Below are 17,475 nucleotides of genomic sequence, written 5' to 3' on the forward strand. Positions count from 1 at the left end.
AAAGGGGACACGACGACGAGCGTATCGCCGATAAAGCGGCGCGCCGTGCATCATCAATATGGCGGCAAATCTCGAGGAGGAGCAGAGTTTACGCGAGTGCGAGGAATACGTGCAGAGGCACAATATACAGCAGGTCCTGAAAGACTGTATAGTGCAACTGTGCGTGGGCCGGCCCGAGAACCCGATCTCCTTCCTGCGGGAGTACTTCCAGAAGCTGGAAAGGGTACGTGTGCCCCGCGGCCGTCGCGCGGCCGCGATTAACCTGATCGCGGGAAAGAGAAGGAGAGAGGCAGGTGTACGCCGCGAATTTGCATGTCCAGGACCCTCCACTTTCATGCGAGCAACCTTGCGAGGTTACCTTGGACGAAGGATCGAAACTTTGCGACATAACCTCGCTAGAACACGGACCCTCCGTCGGTGCAACAACGGCGTAATTCGCGCGAGACCTGGACGTAATCAGAGCCAGCTTTGTTCTTGAAAAACGTCCGCCCCTCCCCCTCAAGTCCTTATCGTGTTTCTGTGATTTTTAATTCTGCAGACTTTGTTTCGTGAAGAGTTTCTGCCTCTGTCTCTCTCTCTCTCCCTCTCCTTCTCTTTCTCTTCAAAGAAGCTACTTAGCGCAAAGAGATATGTAATGGCAGGTTCTTGCCCTCTGATTTCTCATTCATTGTTAGAAAAATATCGAAGCCCAAGTGCAAAAAGTGCTTGCATTGATTCCACGGAGATCGGTTTTTGTTCGGAAAAACCAGAAGTGTTATCGAAGCTGTGCAACGCGTTAAAATTAGTGTATCGAATTAAAGAAATTTTTTTTTTTAATAAACAACAAATTATTCTTTAAAATATTTAAGATTATTAATATTTTTAGTGTAAAGAGAAATTGTGAATTTTATATTGGTTAAGTTTTATGAGACAGATGAATGTTTACTTTATAAACTCAGCTGGAAGCATTGCAAAAACTTTGCGAGATATTCGTGCGGGTCAGCGAACGTTTTGTATGTTGCGAAAATAATTTTTTTATACAATATTGTTTCAATTTATTCAGTTATAAAATAATTATGTATTGTTGATGCGCCGAGGTAATTAATTACTATAATGACGGCATCGTGGGACACGCGCGGCGTGACAAGTGCCGTCATCTGTACCCGTCATCTTCAACTCGTGCGACTGATAACGCAAGTGCCCGACGTACCGACGTGGATGGTAATAAATCTGTAACGTACATAAATCATAATGGACTCTCTCCGCTCGACGCTCTCGCAAGAATATATTTCTGAAAGAAGCTTCCGAGACAAGGGAATAAATCTCAAATTAAAAATGACACCGAATAGGTACAAGATGCGTGATCTTCTCGCAAAAGTAAAGTAAGTATTGCCTTGAAAAAGGTTTTTCGCTTAATCAAAGGATCATCGAAGGTATTCTAATTTTTATGCGTGATTAAAGGATTTAGAAATGGATTTGCGAAACAGGAATGTCTCGTAAACAAGATTTACATTGATGTAATGATTCGGCGAAGCTATGCCTTCACTCTGGCGTGATCCTTGATACGGTTCCCGCAGGTCGAGACCTTTCACCGTTACCTTTCCCATTTAACGTAAGCGACATGGCAATTACGTTAAGCGTTCGTGCCACCCACGCGGCAAGGAACTCCCAGGGACGCGTGTTGCTCTTAAAAGCGGAAATAGAAGCGTTCAAGATCGCTGATGGACGCCACGAAATAAGTAAAAAATTGATGTGGAGCTTATCCCGTTGAAGAACGACACCCACGGACAAAGAATTTGGAATCTATGTAATGACGTAATGTTTATCATGCGAACTGTGTAGGCCGAAGGCCGTTACCGAGACGGGAAGCAAAATACGACGACGAGGCATTTCGCTGTTGCGGAGGGAATCGATATGAGTGAACAAAGTTTCGTTAAGGCGATGACGTTAATTCCCTCCAACGTTGATCTCACGGTATTAAATTTATTTTTCGCAGGCGTTTACTCTTTATATAATCCGTTTTACGTATAATTTTAGGATTTAATCGAGTCGTTTTCAATTACGCTTCTTTTAACAAAATAAAGAATTAATATGTGTTTTTCTTTTTAAGGTAAATGAATAAAAGCAACTAGATTTATTGAAAGCGTATCTTGACGGGAGATTATTAGCAAAAGTCTGCTACCGAATTAAAACAAACGCTCAGAATCAAGATAGGCAAAGTATTAATTTAATGCGGGCGCAGATGATATCAATTTGTCGCAGTGTTCCACTGGCAAGCTGCTAGTATATCGTTAACATTTTGCCCAACCGGGTTGCTTTGTTTCTTTTGAGTAGTCGCCTGGGAATGATCGTTTCCGTTCTCACAATGCCACGGAGATCTAGGATCACGCGAGGGTGTCTTCGATCGAGTATCGCGTACGTCAGTCAACGTGACGGTGCAGCGACACGGTGCCGTCGAGCGGAAAGCGAAGACGCGCGCGGGACGGCGGATCATCGCCTCGCGTGTTTGCCTTCCGTGCTTATGCGGTGTACATGGCAAAAAAACTGCGCCAATGAGAGAGAAAAAGAGAGAGCGAAAGAGAGAGTATATGTGCGTATTACCATACGTGACATACATTAATATGCGCTGGAGAATAAAAGTAAGAACTATTTCTTAGAAATAAAAATCCTTCAGGATTAAAAATTCTTTGGTAACAACAGATACGATGTCTGCGGAAAATAACGATAACCACAAGACGCCGCAAGAAGAGAGGATTCGAGGACGTAATAGAAATGCGGGAGCGAAAGTTACGATGCGAATATAAGAAAGCCTGGGAATAAACAAGCGCGCAAACAACCTATATATGTTTCAGTGGAGAATTGTATGAAGAAACCTAATTTTTTAGTAACTCTGTGAAAATGTTAATTTTGTTATTATTTCACGGCATTTCGAGCACCATGTGGTAAAGACAGACTTCAGATATCTCAGATAATTTATCATTAATTGAACTAGTAGCGCAATACTTGGATAAGAATTATTTTTCTTTAATAATCGTAGAAACTTTTTTCTCAGGAACTTGCTGAGATCGTAAAACACCCTTTATAGTAATTCTGACCACAGGAAGGGCGTAGTAAGAGAAAGCGGAAAGAAAAAGAAGGAAGGCGACATTGTGGAGGGATGAGAGGACTTGTAATTGTATGCGTATATACATGTGTGCGCGTGTATGTGGTGCGCGTAAAAGGAGAGAGAAAGAGAGCGCGATATAGGGACAGTTGATCTAAACATAGAGTACGCTCGAAATATAACGAGGCGCAACCTTATAGTCGAGAGAAGAAGGTAAGAGAGAGAAAGAAGCAGCACGTCGAAAGGAGTCGGCAAAAATATGGAATGCCACGACCAAGGGGAATTCAGCCGCCATCGGATTGTCCTCTTCCTGTGCGTCACGGCGCCGATCTTCCTCCGACGTCATCACCAGGAACGTCGGAGTGGTGGCGTCGCGGCACCTGAATTTATGACAATAAAATATTCAAGCATCTCCGTTTGACAATACATCGCCGGAAACTGACGATGTTATGTGGCAATTTCGGAGACAGGAGATGTAAATTGATGTATCGACGAATGCAAAATCAGAATTCAGAGAGACGTTTTTAACTTAACATTTGGTTGCACAAGGTAAACGCGTAAAATAGAAAAGAACCGAAAGGTAAACGAAATGATTATTATAGACAAACGTGATTCTTAATTTTACAACTGGGTTACAAAATTAAGGCCTCTAATCTCTAGTTCTTTAACTGCAGATCCAGCTGTGGCAGTGATAAATACATGTAGCTGGATGTGAAGTAATGGAAAGTAAAGCAGTGTCAGTGAAACATGTTTTCTACACAAGTATGTGTATTACGACTCCCGCAGTTTACGAGCAGAGGTCTTGAAAAATGTCGTCATCATCGACGCCGCCGCCGCCGTCGCCGCCGTGGATCGATCCGCACCGCAGCCGCTTACGTTCACGCGTAAACGCGAGCGGAAGACCTTACTTACCGACTACCACGAGACAGCATCTCGGCGGCGTATCCATTCTGTCCAGGAATCGTCGGACGGGCGCCAAGTCCGGCGGCAAGCGAGCGTGCAAACGAGCACCAGCAGTACGCGTACCGACGCTGTCGCGCCGACGGACGCGCGCGCGTGCTAGATCGCCTCCGACCTCTAATCGGATTCCGTCCGAGGCCTTATAAAATCGCGAGGCGCCCGAGAGAAGAAGGAGAAAGAGGAGAAGGAGGCTGACGACGGCGGCGAAGGCGCGAGATCGCGTGTACAGCAACGACGGCGGCGGTGGTAACCGCAGAGACGATCTGCTTTCTTGTGCGTTTGCGACATATCGCGAGATCACCGACCTACGGCACGCGCTACCGCGAAAAGCGGTTGTTTTCCGAGTGTTAACGTATCCTCATAAAGCAGAACACGGGGGCAGACGGAGAGAAGGAAAGCGAAGAAACAGGAGGAGGATCGAGAAGAATGATGAATAAGGTACGAGCAAGAGGAAGAATGAACACGCCGGCCATAATCGTCCAACTTACGCGCGCGTAATAATTGATCTTGAACACTAGATCAATGTTGATCACCGATGACGGAGTTTTGCGTCTTAAAGTTCCGTGTCTCTTTTTTTATATTAAAAAAAAGTTAACGATTTTATGCGTCTGCAAACTTGTGATGTGAAGCAAAAGAAAAGAATTCATGAATTTTTTTTTGTGAGTTAAAAGATTTTCATCTTTCAAGAAACGTTTTTAAAATGTGAATTTTTATTTTATAAAAAGTTCTATGTTTATTGAAGTAAAGATTGATTTTTCTGATAAAATTCTATAATTGTTTAAAAAAATACTACTGAGAAAGACTAAAATTAAAAGTTATAGGTGTGAACAGTAAATATGTTAAACGTATCACATTTGTTTCGAAACTTATGATTCTGCAAAGAATTCTTTAATTTCGCCTCATATTCTCTCGTACACTGAGATAGATGCTCGTAAATGGCAACGTTAGTTATTTACTATGCCGCTCGCGTTCGCACGAGAAGCCTTACTCGACGAAAAGTAATTTTCTAAAAATATGACATTTACATAGTCCTTTTACGTCATCCTGAAATAAAAAGAAAAAAAAAATGCTTTTAAGAGAGAAGAAAATTAATGTGAGGAATGCTCGTCGATCACTCGTTCGACTGAAGAATTCTTACGGTCCAGTCATCTCGCGAAATAACTAATATAAACTCTCAACATTTTCCGCATTTCAAACTAAGTTTTCAAGAATGTACTTTATATATTTATTAATTTATTTTCTCAGCGTTCCAAGCACATTTTCTTCTGGGTCGTACACACCGAAAAAGATACTCATACGTTTTTAGAAGTTCCCTCTTTAAGCAAAGAAAAATCTTCTAAAGTAAAGAAAGCCGCTAAGAAATAAAATTTGTGTATTTTCTAGTCATCCTTGAGATATTTCCATTCGCACACTGGGGGGGAAAAAAAAAAGATATAAACTTGAAAAACACTTGTGTGCCGAGATGACGAGAGTAAGATTTTCTCGTGACGAAAGTGTGCTTGAAGATGCGGATGTGTGTGTGTGTAGTAGGAATATATGTGTGGAAGTTCTTACGAGTCGCAGCTGATAACTATACATATGTACGTATATGTCCTCATTGAGTGGAGATTGTATAAAAGAGAGCGTATGTCTGTTCGCTGATTCTGATGACTTTGAGTGGAATCTAATACGCGTTATGTATAATTGTGCACACAAGTTACACATAGTTGTACGCATAGTTTACTTAGTTGTTCGCGCTTGCACGCGTTTCTCATTCCGATCATCTGGGTGCATAATTCTTCGCTTTAGTTAGACGATCGATAATTCCTCTCCGTGACAAAAGTTTTATACATAATTTTGCGCCTCCGATGTAACACATAAAACGGAATTGCGGAATCGGAATTGTATCTACGGAATTAGAACGAGTTCTATTTTTGCGGGTCGAAAGCTCGCGCGCACGCCAGGTATGCGTGGTAAACTGACAAGTTTAATAACTACCGTCTGCGATTCGAAATTTCAGTCACGTATATATGTTGTTTGTGATAACGGTGACATAATACGTATTGTGTTATTGCATGCAAATGCAGTCTGCGATAGTAATAAGCTGTGCAGACGGTTTTAAAGATAAGAGAACAGATAAATGAATCTAATTCTACATGTGCGACATTTATATGCAATTGTAATCTAAATCTATTATTAACGAAACGTAAAAAGTATTTCTATTTAATTTATAATTTATATATATTAATGCAATAATCCGGTCGGATTAAATTACATATAAGATTTCGTGCCGCTTTAAAGATCGTTTATGAAACGAACTTAAACATTAACAAGTGCAAACAAATGACGGCGGTTCTGAGAGATGCGATTTCATCTGGCGTATCTGTTGGATAATTCCGATAAATGGAGTTCTGCTCTTCTATTTTTAATGCACAACAGAGGCGCATGTCGGACGCCTAGACACGTCTTTGCAAGCGAGAGATGAGCGACGAGAATTTATCGGATCGCCAAGTTTTATAGGCTCATTAGAAGCCGCGTTACATTGAACGATCATTAAATGAATGAATCGAGATTAAGTAGCATCGATAATTGCCGTTCGTAAATCTAGTGACGTCGTCGAGTAACTTATTTTGAAATTAAAACTCGTAATGCTTTCCTCATTAAGAGCACCGACGTCTAAAAAATAATCTTGAAGAGTTTCACTTACGGGAAACAGATTAATTACAAACAATCGGAGTAGGATTCACTCTACGTCTTTAAAATCATCTTAAGTTTTTCGTTAGAGAATGACCAGTATTACTTTTGCGTTTCTTACGAATAATTAGACAACAGATACGCTTCATTGCATCTTAATTTTTTTTTTAAAGAAGTTGAATTGCTTATACGACTTGACGAGAAAATATTCTTTTTCTCTTTTTTACTTTACATGTGATTTATACGATGCATAAAAATGTCGCACTCGTAAACCGTTCCTCGGCTCGTAAGACCCTGAAATAGATGCCATCGCGATGGCTTTTCATATGCGAGTAGCGCTAGCGTGCGCCGGCATATTATCATGGCAATTAAAGGGAGAATTGCGAATTGCACTGATTTGAATATACTCGTTAGCGCGATGCACTACGCCGACGAGGCTCGCCACGAAGAGAGACGGCGCGATCGTGCGTGAAAACGCCAGCTGACCTATGGCATTATTCGCTTACCTCTCTTGCCCTGGCGGTGTGTGCACCGTGCACCATGTACATAAGCGGTAATATGAGGTTTTATCTAAAGACCTACATAATTTATAATTTTACGGTAATTATATGCGTGATAGACGTAGCGACGCGAAAAGCCCGGTGTTTAATGAATTATTAATTTGCACCCTGTTCTCTTTTTTTAGTAATTTTGTACTCCGAAACTCGTTTGTGCAACACACGATGACCTTAACGCGTTGCTCTATTCTTCGTGACGGAATCTGACACAGCAATCATTTTTTTTTTTATTGCAAACTGAAAGAGTGCCTAGCAGCGTATAACTCAATCGAAAATTAGTTACCAAACATTAATTAAAAACGAAACATGTTCCAAATTTAGCGCGTAAAATATTTAACGTGACAAACGTGTTAATTTATTGTACACTCCTTCGTTGCCAAGATAGGTTTCTATATTATTTATCAGACCAATCGATAACCGATTCTCGTAGAAATATATTATGTCGTTTTTTCTTTCTGTATTAATTGACTGTATTAATTATGGCCAGGGAGCTTCCATCTTTATCGAGTTAATCCCTTCGAGACTGCGAAATCGATATGATTAATTACATTTAAAGAAGTAGGTAGATAATATATTTAATGTGATTGATGTATTTCGTAAACGTTATTTTTGTATTAAGAATTGAGTAATAATGTACGTATAACAATAGTTTTTAATTCTATATGATTAATAATTAGTCTATGCTAAGTTGCACTTCTGCGTTTTTAACAAAAGAATAGATTCTCCGTGTGCAACTTATCTCAATGATGTTATCTGCTAGGATTATATTTCATGTACGAATCTCATACTGCGCAGTCAAAGATCTAAAGCAGTTTAAGGCACGTTGTTGAATGAATTGAGTGCCGAAAACAATTTTCAAGAGAACATGGGAACAAACAAACGCTATCGCACGTCAATAATGAATTTTCTTCGTAGTCGAGAGCTAGGATTTCGAAACCTCATTAATAGCGGCTTAATCGATCGCGCTTTGTGCTCGTCTATAATAAATGACTTAGATTTTCGTTCATGTGCAGGAACAAGCTCACGATGCCAAACAACAGATTGCCACGAGTCCCGAGGACACGGAGGATATGCCTGCAGGACAGCAAGGTCCGCAGGTACCACGTCGGAGAGGCGGAATCTCAGCGGAGCCGGTCTCCGAGGAGGATGCCACTAGCTACGTCAAGAAAGTCGTACCTAAAGACTACAAAACGATGGCTGCCTTGAGTAAGGCCATCGCTAAGAATGTGTTGTTCGCGCACTTGGACGAGAACGAGCGCTCCGACATATTCGATGCGATGTTCCCCGTGACCTTTCTACCCGGCGAGGCGATTATCCGTCAAGGTGTGTGATTGCCGATCAAGCGCGCATCGTCTTGCGTTTTTATCTCGTTAGATAATTCGTGAAATAAACGAGTATTACGTATTTCTTAAGGTGACGAGGGTGACAACTTCTACGTAATCGATCAAGGAGAAGTCGAAATATTTGTCAACGGCGAACTGGCGACGACGATCGGCGAGGGTGGAAGCTTCGGCGAGCTGGCGTTAATTTATGGTACTCCGCGCGCGGCCACGGTCAGAGCGAAGACCGACGTGAAGCTCTGGGGCATCGACAGGGATTCTTACCGCAGAATTCTCATGGGCTCCACTATCAGGAAAAGGAAAATGTACGAGGAATTTTTATCCAGGGTTTCAATATTGGGTGAGTTTGCTCGGAATCTTTATTCTCTGGAGCATTGCTGCTCTTTTTCGCTCGTGTAAATCAATTGAGATATCTGATATCTGAGTATTGAGGATAATAGGATTTTTGTAATTTTGTTATTCTGATGCACTTGGCAGAATCTTTGGATAAATGGGAAAGACTAACCGTGGCAGATGCTCTGGAGCCGGTGGCGTTCGACGATGGTGAAACGATAGTCCGACAGGGCGAACCGGGTGAAGATTTTTATATAATCGTTGAAGGTACGGCGGTTGTCCTTCAGCAACGTTCGGAGGGGGATGAACCCGCAGAGGTCGGCCGTTTGGGACCATCGGATTATTTCGGTAATATTCAGCGCCTCGGAGCGATGATAAATTCTTATTTAAAAAAAAAAAAAAAAAAAAAAGAATTAATATATACAATTGTTTTTTTCTAATACAGGAGAAATAGCACTACTGCTGGACAGGCCCCGAGCAGCGACTGTGGTAGCCAGAGGTCCGTTGAAGTGTGTGAAACTAGATCGGGCACGGTTTGAGCGGGTCTTAGGTCCGTGTGCCGATATTCTGAAACGCAACATTACCCAATATAACAGTTTCGTGTCCCTCTCCGTGTAAACGAACTCTATTTCTCCGCATCCTCTTTTCTCTCCTTCCTCTTCAAATCATTGCAGTCAACGCTGCCAATCATGCCCAATTCGTTTCCACTGAGGGCTACGTTATTTCACCGTATCATAGTTAAATCTTTTTTTTTTTAATTTGATTAATATTTATATATAAGTGAATTAATGTATTACGTCAGCTATCAATCAGATGTAACACAAACACACACACATACACACAATCATACACACAACTGTATCATTAGAGAGACGCTGTTAATATATTTACCGTAAGGCTATTTACGCACTGTGTAGCTCGCGACTCGATGCCGACGCGCACGCGAATTCATATTGACGTTCATCTCTTCCGCGCGATCTGTTTCTACTCGTGTGAGATTCTCACGTGCGCGAGAAATAATTAATCCGTTAACGTCTGACCTTTTTCGAAGGGCTGAGATTCTATTTTTAAAAAAAGAAATTGCGATTAAATCTGAAAAAAAACCGCAAAGCTGGATACTAGCGGTTATACAAGTTAAAAGACAAGTTTTTATTTACGAGATTATGTACCTTTTTGCTTGAGGACGCTAACGGGTTAATCCGGTTAATGGCACGTTGCATACAACTCGAGTGCATTGTATAGATTTATGATCGATGTGTGTCCCGAGACGTGGTTTTAAACTGCATCCTGACACCAAGACAGGTCCGGTTTCACCAACGCGAATAAATCTTATCGGTAGATTAACTTTCATACCAATTAAATTAACTCGCGTTAATGAAACCGGGCCTTAGACGCTCATCAAGTTTGTGCTACTACACAAATCCGCGAACGTGATTGAATCACGGTAAATTATTCGAAAACCATTTTTAAGACTTCTATTTTATCAGAAGTGAAAAAAAAAGAATTGTATAAATTCCTGCCTCCTCTTTTGATGGAATAGATTGATCAAATACACTGAAGTTTTTCTATGACTCTTGCATCTATAATAATAAAGAATTCATATAGTTTAAATTTTAAATAAAAGTTTCACGATTCACAATTAAATTTTCACAGCTTTTACTTTGAAAATCTTTAGTGAATTTCATAAACCTGTTCTGTCAAATAAAACTAGCGCAATGCAAAAACTGACTTTATCGCAAACATGATGTATAAATATTACGTAAAACATGCATGGAAATTTTCGCTTCTGATAACCCGATATACAGTGACGAGCCAGGAGCCGTAAATGTTATCCAGCAGCGAGAGAATCGGCGTTTGAAAGTGTGACGTTTTCTCGTTTACTGTTATATACTTTAAATGTTCTATGTTGTCTCATGGATTGTTAAATTATTTAGCATTTAAATTCTTTTATCCGATTATTAATCGATACCAATATTTAGATATATAATTAGCAACGACAACGTAAATGTCGGTCGCAATTTGCAGTTGCGAACGTCGGGAAGCCTGTCGACCGTGGTATTTATTATTAAGTGAAGCATCGTCGAAGCAAAACGAGTCGCAATCTATGTCTCCTCTAAAAGTGCGCTAGGTTTATAGTACGACATGTGAGACAAAAATGAGGTACGTCAGAAAATTAAATAATTTATTATGCACAACATCGTATTCGGATCAAGTATGGTACAATAGTCATTTCCCCTTTCCGAATTCGTGTAATGCAAACTGATATATTCACATTCTATGCGCGCACACGAGCGAGCAAACGTACGTGCGCGAATGCAAGAAAAACGAGCGGATTAAAGAATCTCGACTACTTAAAGAATCTAATAAGAATGGGGTGATTCTAACGTCGAAGGGAGTATCGTCGCATCGCGCGCTGCGCATAGACACTGGTTAAAATTAATTAATTAATTAATTACAAGATCACTCGACACGCGACAAGAACCGATGGTGATAAATCACTCGTCGCGTGGTTAGATTATGTTGCAGTAAAGATTGTCTCCTCTTGATTTTCAGTCTTCGTCCCCAAATTCTTTCGATATGCAACTCCACGAGTAACGGATGTTCTGGAAAACAAGTCTGCTACTTCCTCCTTCTGCCTGATCTTATCGGTTTGTCACGGGCTTGTCCAAGAGATAACACTTGTCGCGACCAAGAATGTTCTATTCATTGCTGACCGAGGAAAGGGTCTTTCGAGCATAGTCACTACGGTTAGTTCCCCTTCAAACGCGATTCGGCCTCTGAATTTGTGAAATGAAATCCTTATCAGCGTTCTTTTTGGAGCGTTTCTCTCTTCAAAACTGCAGAAGCTTTCATTGCGGCTCGGTTGGAACTATAGGTTGTTTGTCATGTGGTAATACTTGAAAGAACATTTAGAAAATTGATCAAATATCGTAGCAGTGAAGCGTGCATGCGCATCACAACTACAAACAATTGAAAAGGAGAGAGCGATCTTGTTGACAAATCGTTCCAAGTTGAGAACGAATAAAAGATGAGTTTTTTTTCTACTGCGACTGCATTTGCGTTGAAAATATGATCCTCGATGTTATAACAAGCTTTTTTTTTCCATCTAATCTTTTTAGCGAGGTAGCGCCGAATGAACAGAAACAATCATCTGTCTCGAGTTTTGTACAATTTCCAAGAGTCCCCGGCGAGTCGTATGTACGTCCTCTTGTAATAATGTACAATTGCATGTGGGGAAATCGAACGAGGGAACGTGTATGTACAAATTCACAGTCGAAGCTGTAGTCGAAGTCCCAAGTTTTTGATTTTGCATTCGACGGTGATGAAACTATGCCACCATCGTGAAACGATGATCTGAAGATCATTTGCGAGAAGTAAAGCCAGCACACGGAACTTCCGAGAGTGAGAGAAATTTACGGAAACATGTATACTCTAGCGGAATGAAATGGATATATATGCATATATGCATATGAGTCACACAAGCGCACGTGTCAGAAACATATGCATATACACGTAATATGACACACGTGAGATTTATAGATGCGTGTGTATATGTGATGTGTATATATTCGTGTACGTGTGTGTGTGGCCCTTCTTTCTCGCATTATTAAATTATCTTCCACCACAAAGGGTAAAGGTGGGACAGTAAAGTGGCGTTGCCTCCTACCAACCACCTAGACTACCACTGCTTGCCTTGCAGTCGATTTGCTGTCGAGCGAGATCAGCGTAAACCAAGCTGAACTCGCTGACAAATTCATAAAACTTGTCCAAAGAATCAAAGGCCAATTCCGCTACGACGAAATGAACCGCCAAATTTTGCCGGTAGCTAAACAGCAGAAGAAATTCAAATGTTAGACAATGATCGCATATGGTAACATGATAGTGAATACATATAACAGGAAAAAAAAAATTAAAAAAAAATAAAGAATTAAATATGCAATTAACTTTCGCCTACGATGTCCTGTAACAGAAATCTGTAATTATAGTTCACATAATCCATGTCTCTTCATTCGTTAAAATATGATGCTGAAATTGAATTAAATATTTAAAGAAATCACAGCTCGATTAAAGTATGCCGAATAAGTTTCGATATACTTGTTCACTTATCATGATAAATCATAATTCAGGAATAAACTTCCTTTTAGAAAACAAATGCAATATACGGACAAAAATCCGTACAATTGCATTTACTGATATAGTTGTTCTTTACATCTAAGAGTGAAATTTCTTTCTAAAAAATCTATTATGCGATTGTATACTTTTTACTGTGTCATTATCGTGAGATACAATAGCATACTTCGTGAATTTTATAATTTTGATCATGAATATTACGCAAATTGAAGTAATTAATAATTCCAAATTTAAATCATTAATTAAAATTAGTATAAATTTTTTTCTAACATAAAAAGTATACAATCCTTCAATAAAAATATTATTTTTAAACACAAAAATTAATTCAAACATATTAAAATAATATCTATAAGTAATGTTTAATACGTACGACTTTATCATGAATTTCAATGCCTTCTTTCGCTCTCTTGCAACAAACCAGTCCATCAAGAAAGCGGACATACGCGGCGCTGTCCTATACAGTTTGAAGAAAGCGTGAAAGTTACCCAACCACCAAGCCGATCGTATTTTTAATGCATGTTTTATACACTCGTCGTTTTTATCCTCTGCAGAAAGTGCCGCTAAAATTGTTGTTAAGTCTGAAATAAAAAATATAGATCATAGAATATTCTAAAAATATAATTTCCAGAAATATTAATTTACTACATTGTTAACTCCGTTACTAACCTTGAGTATTTTTTGTGAAGATATAATAGAGAATTCGATACGCAATGAATTCGCATCGATTCTCACCACCGAGATCCTGATACAGCATTTTCAGCTGTGTTTGACACTGATTAAATTCTTCATGATCACCACGTTCTAAAGCTACACGAGCGTGAGTTTCGTATACATGAACTGTAAACGCATCCCTGATACCTTGCACGGTAAGATCTTGCCGGATGGATTTTAATTGGTCACAAGCATATCTGTAGTCCTGATCGGCTAGCCAACGGTTCTTGACATGGACCAAAGAATTTTGAAGTACACTTACCGGTCGAACTGCAGAAGGGGCAGGAGCCTGAAACAATATTACATAATTTTCTTAAAAAATATAATCACAAATTATGACATAATTAATTTTACAAAAGTTTTTAATAAATTATTTCATATTCTAAATATAATGTAAATAATTTTGAATATTTATACGTACCGATGTGAGACGTAAGTAAGGTTTCTCTAAATCCTTGCACGTGCCGACGATGTGAAGCCCGGTAAAATCAAATTCCGAGTTGGAGTCGTCTCTAACAACGACGCTGCTAACGACTGTCCTGGAAATTCCGCCGTTGAATCTGGCAGCGCGCTGCTGTAGCTTCTCCTTCGTTCCCAGCTCATCCGTGTTGCCTGTAGCTAAACCAAATTCGGAATAGAAATGCGATTTAGCCTGCTTAGTCTTCTTGGATTTCTTGTTGCCGTGATTTGCCTTGTTGCGCGCGGATTTTTTCACTTTGAGTGCCTTGTAATCGTGCTCCCGATCGCTAATATTCGACGACGAGGACGTGCTGCGCCTGTTGTTGTACCTGCGCGACGGTGGACTACGTGTACGCGAACGTGTCGACTTCGATCTCGACCTTGAACGTGATCGCGACCGTGACCGCGACCGGGATCGCGATCTCGATTTGGATCTTGATCTTGATCTTGATCTAGACCTCGATCTCGACCTCGTCCTCGAACGCCTGCTGTGTGTCACAGAGAGACGCGCGCCAAGCCGAGCCCCGAGCGAGCTGGAAAGGCCAGGCTTGCGCAGGCCTCCCTGTGCATTGACCAGTGGGCTCGCCAGAGGATTCGCCAGTTTTAATGCCGGCTTCGAAGGCTTGATCGTCATGGTCATACGTTCGCTGTGAATGCTAGGTAGAGGTTCCTTATCCCAGTCCTTCACCCAAAGCGAGCCGTCGTTCGCGGCGCGTGTGATTTTGCCTTTCAATATGATTTCAACCTGATCCTTATCAACTGCCGTTTTACACTTTTCGTAGCATCGATTCACATAATTCTTCAAACTGTCGGGCCAGTCTCCGACCGGGCTGTGGGCAATGGAGGAAACGGTACCAGCACTGGAAACTGTGTTACTAACAGCCGTGGTGACCGGCACGACAGGATTGGGAGGCTCCTCGCTCGGTGGCGGAGGAGCCGCCACTTCGCATTGCGTGGGAGGCAGCGGCGGTAGTTCCGCAGGTTTCGCATTCGGTCCGTTAGGTATAAAAGGACCGGTGGTAGAAGCATTTCCCTGAAAGCTATTGTTGAATTGAGCTGCTAAATTTTTGTTCCGCTTACGTTTTTTCTTCGCGGCACCACTATTACCGGATGGCGTGTACCCAAGACCCGTTTTCTTGTTCGGTAAATTGAAACGGATTGCATTTGGATTATTATATTCTGTAAAAAAAAATAATACTTATTTTAAAGCTATACATTCAATCGACAAATTTTTCGCTCATTTTAGTTTATCTTTAAAAAAAAAAAAAAAAAAAAAAAAATATGTAACACTTACGAGAACCATCATTGTGCATTCCATTCCAGTTACCATAAGGAAATGAATTGTACATCATTCCCGAATAAGCCATCGACTGTTGTTGTACGTGATTGTTATGTTGTTGAGCTGGTGGAACTGATGGTGGTGGGCCAGGTGGCAATGGTGGAAGATCAGATTCATCATCTAGAGGCATTGGGGTACCAGGTATAGGAGGCTGTTGATGCAGCTGCTGTTTTGTCTGATTATTTCCCTGCTGCTGTTGAGGCTGCTGTGGCTGTTGTGGTTGCTGCTGCTGTTGCTGCTGCTGCTGCTGTTGCTGCTGCTGTTGATGATGCTGCTGGATCTGTTGAGGATTAAAAGCTTGGCCATATCCTGGCATCATATGATAATAATTGTACATCTGTCCTTGATGTGTCACTCCTTGGTATGCTGGATTATATATTTGGCTGCAAAAAAAAAAAAAATGCAAAGGCTACAATTAGCAAATTTATTTTATATTAATATTCGATAACGTTAACGAGAAATATTACATTTTGTTAATTGAACAAAATACTTATATTATCACCATGTATCAAGATATAAAAATAAAAAAATTGAAAAACAAAAATTATTATTGCATTATATTAACAATTCAGTAACATAGTATCTTTTATTGTACATTTAGCAATGTGTCGGTAATATTAAAATAATATCCTGGCCAAATTGCTTTCAGACAAAGAACTAGGTCACAAATGTCACTCACCCACATACAATATACCTCTCAAATAAAGTTTTTTCAAATTCTACCTTACTAACATCACACCTAACACATTTACAAAGAAATGAGATGTTTCTCTAGCTAATATTTTGCCTAAAAAAAAAAAGAAGGTCAGAGACAAGACTCGACTTTGTTTATGACGCGATAAACGAATGATTCATCCTGTATATACATAGGCGTATCGGAGAACAGGCCCCTCGCCTGCATTCGTTATTTCAATCAATTCGAGGACAATTTTTTAAATCGAAATGGTATCATGTACTTCGGGCGATTACATTTGTGACTCAGGAGTCTGTTTGATGCATGCAGATCGGATTTCGAATGGCTGTCACATCAACTAAAATGGCCGACCCTGTTAAGGTGCTGTTGCTCGGAGCACCTTGGCGTCCTGACTCACCCTGGGTATGGCGGAAACATGTTGTGCATGCTGTTCGACGGATACTGCCATGCCATATTCGCCATCGGAGCTGCTCCGATCGGCGGCTGCTGCGGGTGAAACGACGGTTGCTGCTGCTGTTTCTTCTGCGACAAAGCCTCGCCTTCTGACATACCGTGGAATAAAAAATAACAGAATCACTCGGAGATGGCCACCTACCCTCTCCCGCCCCTTTCCCTACTCGTGGCGCGTTGTCGAGTCGACCCGCGAGTAGGGTCGCGGGCGTGCGTGTGCTCGAACGGAAAGGAAAAAAAAAAAGAAATCGGGTAAAAGAAAACTCGAACGAGAATTCACTTGAGGGAAAAAAAAAACTCGCCGCCTGCGGCTTTCCCGCTCGTCCTCGTGCTCTCGTATTCACAATATGCTTCTATAAACGCGTGCACGATTTACAGCGCAGCACGACACTCGGGAAAGCGTGAAAGGCGATTGACTGGAATGAACGGAACGGAGCGGAACCTAACGCGGTTTACATAAACGCGTTCAAAAACCTACTCCGAATTTGTTACATTGGAAATCTAAAGGCCGATTTACGTATAGTGAATCTTAAGCCTTAAAGAAAGTGATGAATATGATTGGTTAATTTCTTCAATCTTTTTCACGTGACCGAAAATTATTTATACTTGGTGAACGCGAGTGCCGTCAGTATCGCGCGAATAATTTTAATCATTTTAATTATCAATCCGCGAGTGTCGTGAGTGACGTGTGAATTGGAGTGACATGTGGATTGGAGTCACTTGGAATTCTGAGAGGAAGAGCAGGT

General features: G+C 40.8%; 2 protein-coding genes across 6 annotated transcripts; one reads left to right on the forward strand and one right to left on the reverse strand.

The window, feature by feature from the left end:
• Positions 1-42: 42 nt before the first annotated feature.
• On the forward strand, positions 43-11,140 carry Pka-r1 (protein kinase, cAMP-dependent, regulatory subunit type 1). 3 transcript variants are annotated; one of them, XM_070657273.1, is made up of 6 exons: positions 43-293; positions 1,563-1,591; positions 8,358-8,595; positions 8,686-8,952; positions 9,090-9,293; positions 9,391-11,140. In XM_070657273.1, exons 1-6 carry the CDS (start codon positions 59-61, stop codon positions 9,561-9,563), a joined length of 1,146 nt encoding a protein of 381 aa, XP_070513374.1. In that variant the 5' UTR covers positions 43-58; the 3' UTR covers positions 9,564-11,140. The 3 variants fall into 3 exon arrangements, with proteins under 3 accessions (XP_070513374.1, XP_070513372.1, XP_070513373.1); XM_070657271.1 differs by lacking the exon at positions 1,563-1,591 and having other exon boundaries at positions 43-223; positions 8,286-8,595; XM_070657272.1 differs by lacking the exons at positions 43-293; positions 1,563-1,591 and adding an exon at positions 4,031-4,480 and having other exon boundaries at positions 8,286-8,595.
• LOC139102983 (leukocyte receptor cluster member 8 homolog) lies at positions 11,107-17,153 on the reverse strand. Of its 3 annotated transcripts, XM_070657249.1 has the most exons (6): positions 16,677-17,153; positions 15,541-15,968; positions 14,209-15,425; positions 13,743-14,076; positions 13,447-13,654; positions 11,107-12,771 (listed from the first exon to the last, which is right to left on the reverse strand). In XM_070657249.1, the coding sequence occupies exons 1-6, from the start codon at positions 16,826-16,828 to the stop codon at positions 12,609-12,611; spliced, it is 2,502 nt and encodes an 833-aa protein (XP_070513350.1). In that variant the 5' UTR covers positions 16,829-17,153; the 3' UTR covers positions 11,107-12,608. The 3 variants fall into 3 exon arrangements, with proteins under 3 accessions (XP_070513350.1, XP_070513349.1, XP_070513351.1); XM_070657248.1 differs by lacking the exon at positions 11,107-12,771 and having other exon boundaries at positions 13,137-13,654; XM_070657250.1 differs by lacking the exons at positions 11,107-12,771; positions 16,677-17,153 and adding an exon at positions 16,265-16,657 and having other exon boundaries at positions 13,137-13,654.
• Between the last annotated feature and the right edge of the window lie 322 nt (positions 17,154-17,475).

This window comes from Cardiocondyla obscurior, linkage group LG05, assembly GCF_019399895.1.
Source record: "Cardiocondyla obscurior isolate alpha-2009 linkage group LG05, Cobs3.1, whole genome shotgun sequence".
NCBI classification, from domain to species: Eukaryota; Metazoa; Arthropoda; class Insecta; order Hymenoptera; family Formicidae; genus Cardiocondyla; species Cardiocondyla obscurior.

Excerpts from the sequence above, each read along its gene's own strand:
- Pka-r1 (XM_070657273.1), top strand. The coding sequence starts at position 59 with ATGGCGGCAAATCTCGAGGAGGAGCAGAGTTTACGCGAGTGCGAGGAA. Across the intron at positions 294-1,562 it reads AAAGAGAAGGAGAGAGGCAG|ACCTTTCACCGTTACCTTTC; the intron begins GTGTACGCCGCG and ends CCGCAGGTCGAG. Across the intron at positions 8,596-8,685 it reads CGAGGCGATTATCCGTCAAG|GTGACGAGGGTGACAACTTC; the intron begins GTGTGTGATTGC and ends GTATTTCTTAAG.
- LOC139102983 (XM_070657248.1), bottom strand. The coding sequence starts at position 16,828 with ATGTCAGAAGGCGAGGCTTTGTCGCAGAAGAAACAGCAGCAGCAACCG. Across the intron at positions 14,077-14,208 it reads CTTACTTACGTCTCACATCG|GCTCCTGCCCCTTCTGCAGT; the intron begins GTACGTATAAAT and ends ATATTGTTTCAG. Across the intron at positions 13,655-13,742 it reads CTTCACAAAAAATACTCAAG|ACTTAACAACAATTTTAGCG; the intron begins GTTAGTAACGGA and ends TTTTTATTTCAG.